At 33.0% G+C, this 10,327-nt stretch overlaps 1 protein-coding gene across 1 annotated transcript; it reads right to left on the bottom strand.

The window, feature by feature from the left end:
- Positions 1-352: 352 nt before the first annotated feature.
- LOC123664371 (glucose dehydrogenase [FAD, quinone]-like) lies at positions 353-4,443 on the bottom strand. Its single transcript, XM_045598914.1, is given in 5 exon segments — positions 353-474; positions 1,769-2,948; positions 3,337-3,454; positions 3,693-3,844; positions 4,189-4,443. Coding segments are annotated over 5 exon segments (1,827 nt in total).
- Between the last annotated feature and the right edge of the window lie 5,884 nt (positions 4,444-10,327).

Below are 10,327 nucleotides of genomic sequence, written 5' to 3'. Positions count from 1 at the left end.
TCGTAGTATGTATATATGTATATATATAAGTATATCTCTATATTTATATGCGTATATTTATTTTGCTTGTACTGTTTTATAGTCCTACCTTAACATATACCTTTTACTATTTTTACCATTTTACGCCTTAAGGTTGACTGGTAGATAAGGCTGTACGGCCTTAAGTCCGCCTTTTGCGCAACCTGTTATCTCGATGTGTTGTTATGTTGTTTTTTTTGAGTTGTGTAATAAAGTTTAAATAAATAAATAAATATATAATAGTATAATCAGCTTCTGTGTATAGCAATTTTGGACTACGAGAGAGCCTTTGACTCTGTCGAAATCTGGGCTGTCCTGGATCGCTGCAGAGATGTCATATCGACTTGACTTGAGGTACTGAGATCAATGTACGACGCGGCGACGATGACCGTCCATATCCAGGACCAGCGAACGAGACCAGAGGCGGCTCATCCTTTAGAGCGTTGGTGCGGTGCACTCCCACGAAAATTATACAAGTAATCTTAAATCTATATTTCTTTATAATACATACTTGTGTACATAGTACCTATTTAAAAAAATATAATACATAAAAGTAAATAATCGTTTAATCGTTGTATTTTAATGCAATAAACTTTACGTGTAATTTTCTGTACATTATTTTTTAGTGCAATAAAGTATATACTACTAGCTTTTACCCGCGGCTTCGCTCGCATTGATTTTTTTTAAATAAAAAGTATCCTATGTCACATCTAAATAATACCTCAAAGAATATGTGAACAAAGATTTATGATGATCGGTTAAGTAGTTTTCGCGTGAAAGCATAACAAACAAACTTACATTGACATTTATAATATTAGTAGGGATTAACATGTCATTAAAAATCTCTTTATTCAAACAGGCTTCAAATTCGCTTTTGAATTGCAATTTTACAATTATAATAATTGTGTTTGCAGGAAAACGAAGAAAAACCGACTTCAATTATATCGACAAGTAATACAACGTAAGTAGACGAAAAAATAGTCAAGTAAATACGCATTATCAAAGATTACTCCAAAAGTTGTAATCAGATCTCGATGAAATTTAAATGTGACCACATGATAAACATCGGCTATCGATTAAATTAAAAATCATTAAAATCGGTACACCCAGTAAAAAGTTATGCGGATTTTCGAGAGTTTCCCTCGATTTCTCTGGGATCCCATCATCACATCCTGGTTTCCTTATAATGGTACCAAACTAGGGATATCTCCTTTCCAACAAAAAATGAATTATCAAAATCGGTTCATAAACGACGGCGTTATCTCCGAACATATGAAAAATATATATATATGCGGTCGAATTGAGTAACCTCCTCCTTTTTTGAAGTCGGTTAAAAACACAATCAACTTTTAAAAATTATGTTTAATTTGAGGCAACTCCGATTCCGAATGTAGAGCCTGCATTACAAAAGACAGTAAGCTCCGTAGTTACTCTTTAAAAAAATATGTTTCTATTGTTTTATTGAACGTAACAAATTATCAATATGCATAATTATACATAATATTATTGTTCATTTAAGTTCATTCATTTGCTGTGTGGCTATGACATTAAAGATTATAGCCACCCCCTCTCTTCCCGTGGGTGTCGTAAGAGGCGACTAACGGATAACACAGTTCCACTACCATCTTGGAACTTATAAAGCAGACCGATAGCGGGATAACCATCCAACTTTTGAAATACACGTTGGCTTTGAAATACACAGAGACGGAAGACGGGCAGCAGCGTCTTCGGTGCGATAACAACAACACACGCAATTCATTATCTACAACGGCTTTTTCATCCCATTTCGGACCCATCTTGCACGTACCCCCTTGATGATAAGTAGTAGCTGTGTACTGTTTCGCTAAGCAAGTGTAGTACTCATCGGTATCCCATTCATAACTTTTACAAGCCGCTAGTGGCTCCCGAACAAAATATGCACCGCTTGATCTAAATGCTTCTGTGTTTTCCAATGATAAAAGAAATTTCATACCTTTCAATAAAGGGATAAAATCTCTTTCATCATCTAAGTAATTTGGATTAAGTACAGGAGGACCGTGTGGATTAGATTCATTTAATAACAGCTTACCTCTACTTATAGGCACAATATTCATTGTTCTTTTCAAAAGAGCATCGTAAAAGGCTGTTAGGAAAATTGCTGTGTCCTGAGCAGTGAAAATTTCATCGAGAAATTCTCTCCAGTTGTAAACATTGCCGATATGGTATTCTATATCCGGAGCATCTAAGCTTGGGTCAGTTTTTATTAACGCTATCGTGCTTACCGGTCCATTGCCTGACAAAGGACCACGTTTTATTTTCATATTAGCGTAATTTTAAATTTCTTCCAGAATTTTGTTTTCACTGACTGTTGTTGCTGTCTTATTAGGTAACGCTACAATTACACCATCAAATGATACGTGATCGTGCAAGTTCTCTCCAACGGCTGAATCTTGAATGACGTGTATGTTCATTCTTTCTAAGTGATCTTTCGGTCCAATTCCAGACAGCATTAACAACTTTGGTGAATGCACAACTCCAGCACTAACAATGACTTCCTTTTTAGCATAGGCAATAAAAACATTTCCATTCTGAACATAAATTACACCATATGCTCTCTTATTTTCATCGATGAGTATTTGTATGGCTTCAGAATTAACTTTAACTGTTAGATTTTTTCTTGTATATCTAATAGGTTGTATGAAGGCTGTGTTTGTGGACACTCTTTTACCTGAACGTGAAAAAGCTTGTGTCTGCGAAACACCTACTTGTTGGGCTCCATTATGATCTACTAAAGGGAGTCCTTTCTCCATAAAAGCTTTAGTTACTAATAGGGAAGGTTCATCGACATACGGGAATAACGATATATATTGCTCCCCCATGACTCCGTGATACCTACTGTCTAAAATTTCAATATTTAGGTTCTTCTCCGATTTTTTGAAAAACGGCAGCACCTGTTGAACAGAATGTATAATAGAATGACTTTTATTTAAACGTAAAACTGGATCTGTACCACGTTTATTGTTAGTTATATTCCAGAATTGCAATTAATATAATCAATAATATAACAGCTATTGCAATAGAGCTGACAAATCATTATTTTGAGACCTCGAAATTGCTGACACACCAGGCAGTCACAGTATTGTCGATCTGATGTCACTTACATAGTTTATCACTTATAGGATAAGCATTAGTGCATGATGCTCAAAAGAGTTAAAAACTTTTGTTATACATATATACATTTTTAGCCATTGCTCAAATTCACTTTGTAAGTCTGTAAAAATAATTATTTTACTATCGCGTGTACTGTACAACAACTATAATATTATATTATAAACTTACTTCTTCGTAACTCCACCCCTCGTTACCTAGCGCAGACCAGCCATCATAGTCTTTTTTGTTACCTCTAATAAACGCCATTGAATTAATAGAACTCGAACCACCCATGGTTTTACCACTAAAATAGTAAAACAATTGTTTGCTTTCATATATGGTACCAATAAAATCCCAAAATTGCACTAATTATTTGCTGATTTATTACAATCTAGAAGTTTTAGGTTTCAGAAATGTGAATTCACATGGGATTAATTAGCTACATGGTAACATCAGAAGGATAAGTTACAAATATGCAATTATAAACTATCAAATTTTAAGGCTCATAGTATTTATAACAATTTCCATATATTGATTATTATAATGCCCAGGAGCATCTGCCTTCACGATTTAGACAACTTTGTCCATTAGGTTCAGTAGAGTAACCCCAGTCGATATTGGAACCAAGCAACGCCGTTGATAAAGCTGGTACTATAGTAACATCAGGCTGTTCTGGACCTGCTTCTAAAAGAAGGACCTGAAAAGATAACGCTGTATACTTCTTTAAGTGACATTACCATAAATTATGAAATGTATTCTGCGTTATATACTGAATAAGTCGCTGAAATACTAATATAATTAATTAATTAAGTACTAGTTACAAATGATGAATTCATTATAATTATTAAAAGTAAATAACTTTAGTCATTAAAAATAGATTTAAATACGAGTTGATCTTGGTAACATAATTAAATAAATTATATTGTTTACAATTCTTGGTTAAAATTTTGGTACTGTAAGCGAAAATAGATTTTCGTCTTTATCAGTTTCTTTTCCTGTGACAAACTTTTATAACACTTAAACCAGCTAAACTAAACTTACTTTCCAATCGGGGTTATCAGTCAATCTGTTAGCAACCACGCAACCCGCAGCACCAGCTCCGACTACTATGAAGTTGTACTCAGTACTATTATTGTCAGGCTCCTTGTATTGATATTTCTTCTGTATTCTCTCGTCAAGAGAACCGCCAAAAAGTTGTACCAATAGGTTCAGATAAATATGTCCGAAGGTAGAACAGGCTGTGAGGGATGAGTTCATTGGACAGGTGTCACTAAGATTGAGGGGTTGCCAAATCATTTTTGAATCTGCAAAATGTTTCAAGTAAGAAGTATGTGGAACCTTTTGTATGTTTTTCTGTCGAACGTAATCTAACCTCGTCTATGTTTCACTATTATATCCTAATTCTCTGCAGTTCATTTTATCTGTGTTGTTGCCAAACTTCTCTGAAATGGCTGGATCGATTTTGATGAAATTTTGTGTGCATATTGTAGGTCTGAAAATCGGCTTATATTTATTTTTTATACCCCTAAATGATAAGGGTGGCCTACCCCAAACTTTTTTTTTTATTTTTTCCATAAAATTTTATACCGGCATAGAAAAATACACACAACCTTAAATTTTAATCCTTCTACCACTAACCCCTATTTTTTAATAGCGTTTAGCGGCGAGACAACGTATGTATGGTTAGCTAGTTGTATATAATAAGCATAAAATTTGTTTCTATATTGCTACGAATGAATTCAATGGGCACGGATGTAAATATATGGCTTGTCTATTTCTTATAATTTTTGTCACTTATTCTTCTGTCTACTTTTTTGCTGTTAGTTTTTTTTTCTTTCGCCTTTCGTCTTAATGCTTTTTTTGTACGTCCTAAGGTTAGCTGATATTTTATCTTTTTTATTTTGTAGTTTCAAAAATATGAATGAAATTATGTATAGATAAATGATTGTGCGATAAAAAATTAGCAAATAAAAAACGTGTTTTTAGTGAAAAAAATTTAAGAAGAAGAGTATTTAATAGAACCTATAATTTGGCTTTTTATCGTAAAGTACAAATATTTACTAACCTTAGAAAAATAAGTCTTTATTCTTGAGCCCTTGTTAGTTAAGTAATTCTGTTGTCACGTATAAGACTCAAGAACGGTAATTAGCTTCTAATTGTGTTATCTAAAACTACAACAGTTGAGGAACCAGTGAAAATGGAAGATAATAAGTTCTTATCGTCGTTTCACATAATAAAATTACTCAATATACAAGCGAATTTCTCAATGTTGCTTATAACTTTAGTGTTTTTTTTTTTATATCACTAGGTCGGCAAACAAGCGTACGGCTCACCTGATGGTAAGAGATTACCGTAGCTTATAGACACCTGCAACACCAGAAGCATCGCAAGCGCGTTGCCGACCCAATCCCCAATCCTTCCAGGAGCTCTGGTCACCTTACTCACCAACAGGAACACAATACTGCTTGAAAACAGCATTATTTAGCTGTGATCTTCTGTAAGGTCGAGGTACTACCCCAGTCGGGCTGCTTCATATTTTGAGCAGGAAATTCCTGCTGTGCCCTACCTCAGTTAGCTGTGTTAATAAGTCCTCTTAAGTTGATGTAAAAGAAGTTACGAAGTTTAATTTTTTTTTCTGTGTTTCTTATTCTTCAAAGGTTAAAGAATGTTTTGTACACAACCAAGTTCACGTTTAACAGATATCAAACTTAATGCTAATGTTCAATAAAATTTAAGTTGGTTTTATTTGATTTATTATTAGTAATAATTAAACAAACATTGTATCATAAATATATATAAAAAAGAATTGTTGTGGCAAAGATTCGACAAGATAATTATAAACAACAATTAAAACAAGTTTAATTTTTAATAAAAAGAGTTTGTTGAAATTGTTAATTCATCTGAATATAATAATATATTATATAACAAAAATCAGAATTTTATGTCACTGATAAACAAAAAGAACAATAGAGGGTCTATGATCGAACCTTGAAGAACGTCGTACTAGTTCTAGTTCTAGTAGTTATCTATTGTTTGCGATTTAGACCATCGCTATATGGTGCCAGCAATCTTTAAACGCGAGTTTTACTGAATTAATTTTATGATACAATTCAATATAATAATTTAGTATACAAACGGAAACAATACATGTAACATAGAAATATGCAAAAAAAAAACCAAAAAAGGCGATCTTATGATCTCTTTCAGATAACCTTTAGTAAAGGGACATGAAAAAGAATAAAGATGTGGGTCATAGAGGTGTGGGTACATTAAAATAATATTTATAAACAATTACATATACATACAAATAAAATACCTAATAGATATTATGAATTGACAATGACAGATTACAAGAAAAATATAGCATAAAAACAGTAACAGTATTATATATTTAAAATAAAGGTGATTATGAACTCATAATTGACAACTTTAAATAATGATGATAATACGAAGATGCAGGATGTCTATAAAAATGTATTAACATGTAACTACCAAATAATTGTTTTAACCGAAACGTGGCTTAATGATAATATATTTACAGCTGAAATTCTGGATCATAGATATCAGGTATTTAGGAGGGATAGACAGTCTAATACGTTTGATAAGGGTAAGGATGGTGGAGGTGTTCTTATCGCTGTATCGAAATCTCTTAGTGCATTCCGCAATACTAATTTAGAAAGCTCATGTGAGGACCTGTGGGTTACTATCGACTATGTCAGCAAGAATATGTGCATGAAAATTAACTTATGCGCGATTTATTTACCACCCCCTGTTAAAATTGAGGTTATTTCACACTTTACTAATAAGTTACAAAAAAACATTAACAATTTGGAAAATGTCTTATTGGTTGGGGATTTCAATCTTAGTCGAATTGAATGGATCCAACATATGTCTATCTCGCACGTTGTACCGAGGATTTCTGGTGGTGTTGTCTGTTCAACTCTGATCGATTTCGCTGCATATGCATCTTTAAAGCAATATAATAATATAAAAAATAAACAACAGAAAATATTAGATCTTGTCTTCTCAAACACCTCATGCCCTCTGACTGTGACTAACCCAAACGATATATTGAGCAGTGTTGATTCATATCACCCTCCAATAGAAATTAATTTAACATTTGAAAAGCAAAAACCACTTAAACCTAAAACAAATACCGTGTTGCAATTTTATAAGGCTGACTATAACAGTATTAGGGAAAAATTGCTAAGTGTGGATTGGAACGAAAAACTAGATCTTTCGCTCACAGTTGATGAGATTACACAAATTTTTTACAGTGTCATAAATAATATAATACAAGAAGAAATACCAAAAAAGAGACCCACTAAGAACAATTATCCTGTGTGGTACACTATCAGCCTTATAAAAATACTAAAAGAAAAGAAAAGCATAGAATAGCAATGAAGAAATTTAATAATAAGTTAGATGAATTTGAATATAACTTGCTAAAAAAGAGATGTAGAATTTTGATAAATAAATCATACTCTGAATATATTAAAAACGTACAAATTAATGTGGTTAAGGATCCCAAACGTTTTTGGTCTTACATAAAAGCTAAGCGTAAAAACGATAGTAACATTCCTAGCTGCATGAAGTTCAGAGATGAAATAGTTTCAGATGGTGAAGGGATAGCCAATCTTTTTTGTAGACATTTTTCATCTGTGTACACTGTCCCACAAGCTACTAGTCACTGTCACGCTGGGCATGTTGTATCAGCGTTTGATTCTAGATGTTTGACAAGTATACATATTACAAAGTCTGAAATTGAGACTCAGCTGAAAAAATTGAACATAGCCAAAGGTTACGGAAATGATTGTATACCACCAATTTTCTTTTTAAAAAACGCAGAACCACTTGCTATACCCCTTCAAATTATATTTAATAAATCTTTAAACGATGGTGTGTTTCCGACCGCTTGGAAGGAAGCCACTGTGATACCGATTCCGAAATCTGGTCCCAAGCAACTGATAGAAAATTATCGACCTATCAGTATACTATCAGTACTAGCAAAAGTATTTGAGAAAATCATCTGCATACACATTACTTGGTACACGAAACAAATGTTAGGCGAACAACAACATGGCTTTGTAGCCAAGCGATCAGTGGCTACTAACTTGGTATCTTTTGTTGAACAGCTGTTGTCACATATGGGTTCCGGGGAGGAAGTAGATGCTATTTATGGGGATTTAAGTAAGGCGTTTGATAAAGTGGACCATAATTTACTTCTTAGAAAATTAAAAAATCAATTTTACATAAATGGCTCGGTGTTGCTGTGGTTCAGTTCCTACCTAAAAAACCGCAAAATGAGGGTATTAGTAAATGGGTATAGTTCAAATTACTGCATCCCTTCGTCTGGTGTTCCACAGGGATCTATTCTAAGACCTATTTTGTTTGGCTTGTTTTTTGATGACATTAAATACTACATAAAACACTCAGAATTCCAGTTATATGCTGATGATCTAAAAATATTCAGAGTCGTACAGAATGAATTTGACGAGGAGTTGTTGCAGAGGGATGTTACTGGTGTTGCTCAATGGTGTCAAATTAACTATATGACTATGAATATTGACAAGTGTGTACACGTAAAATTCTCTAGAAAACGTAATAAATACAATTCTGGGTACCGTATTGATAATAAGAACTTGAAAAGAGTTGAGGAAGTAAGAGACTTAGGCGTAATTATAGATTCGGAGTTGCGGTTTACTGGCCAGATAAATCATGTTATTAAAAAAAGTTTCAAAATGTTAGGATTTATAACACGTAATACCAAAGAGTTTACATCAATATTTTATTTATTTTATTTTATTTTATTTGGATAGCTTACAGCTTATTATAACTATACCTCATACAGAATATGAATAAAAAAAAAGCTAATAACAAGCTATCACATATAGAAATTAAGAAGAATTAGCTCTAAAGACCCTATATAATGCATTGGTACGCAGTAATATCGAGTACTGTTGCTTTTTATGGTACCCAGTTTATCAAAACAATGTACAGCGTATTGAAAGGTGCAAAAAATGTTTTTAAAAAGACTATCCTTTAAAGCTAGAACACAAAACAATCTGCTTCTCAATAACTACAACGATCGGTTACGTTATTTCAACTACCTTCCCTCATGGAAACGCAATCAGGCTCTTGGCGGCATTTTTCTGTATAAGCTGCTTAATCGTATGATTGACTGTCCCTCCCTCTTGAAACGAATTAATTTGAGTGTACCCAGAATATCATCCAGGGATAGCTTCTTTAGAATATATAAACCATTTTACTTAATGCATAATAAATCTAAGTATATAAATAACTCACCGCTTAATCTTATGCAAAAAAATTTAAATGCAGTTTTTCTTAACATAAACATAGACATCTTTGCAGATTCATTAAGCCAATTTAAGGGAAAAATAATTAAAATGTTGATGGACTTTGATATATAATTGTAATAGTTTTGTTTTGTTTTTTTCTCTCTCTATTTTTTTATTGTAACAAATGTCATTTTTTCGGTAAATTACACAATTAAGATTTATATCTGATTACAGTAGCGTTCTAAGAATGTTGTGCAAACCTTTAATTTAAGTGCATATTGTATAACTTTGTGGTATTGTTTTAATGTAGAAAGCTTTTTTATGTACTTAGTTGGTATGCCTTTATTAAATAAATAAATAAATAAATAAATAATGATCTTGCAAACAACTCCTTTGGTGTCACACCGTTGCAACGAATGAGTCATTTGATAAATAATGCCGTCCTTACATACTTTGTTATACGGTAACTATTATGTGTAATATATTGTGTAGTCATCAGTGTATTGTTGTCCACCCGAGTACCGAATAAAATACATATCTACAGATCAAAATGAAGAATATGCCAATAGCTGAACGTACTCGTTTGCGGTGTGATAGACAGGGTGTTAAGTTCCTCATTCACCATCGTAAAGGGAAGATCCTCCGACCAGACGGGTGTTGAGTCAGGTGGGCTACCGCCCCGATGGTTGTTGTCGGGTTCTTGTGTATATGTTGAATCTTCGGGTAACTAATATCGCGATGTAAGATACGTCAGTTCTTAGTTCCGTAGTTCGTATGTTGCGCGATAGATGTCGCCACACTCGTATACATATAATCTTGTACTATAAATATGGATTAAATTAAAATTACTTTTTTGATTTTTTTTTCATTTATTCTAATAT

The sequence above is a fragment of the Melitaea cinxia genome, chromosome 22 (assembly GCF_905220565.1).
Source record: "Melitaea cinxia chromosome 22, ilMelCinx1.1, whole genome shotgun sequence".
NCBI classification, from domain to species: Eukaryota; Metazoa; Arthropoda; class Insecta; order Lepidoptera; family Nymphalidae; genus Melitaea; species Melitaea cinxia.
The sequence above is the reverse complement of the archived record's forward strand: the minus strand, read 5'-3'. Positions and strand labels throughout refer to the sequence as shown.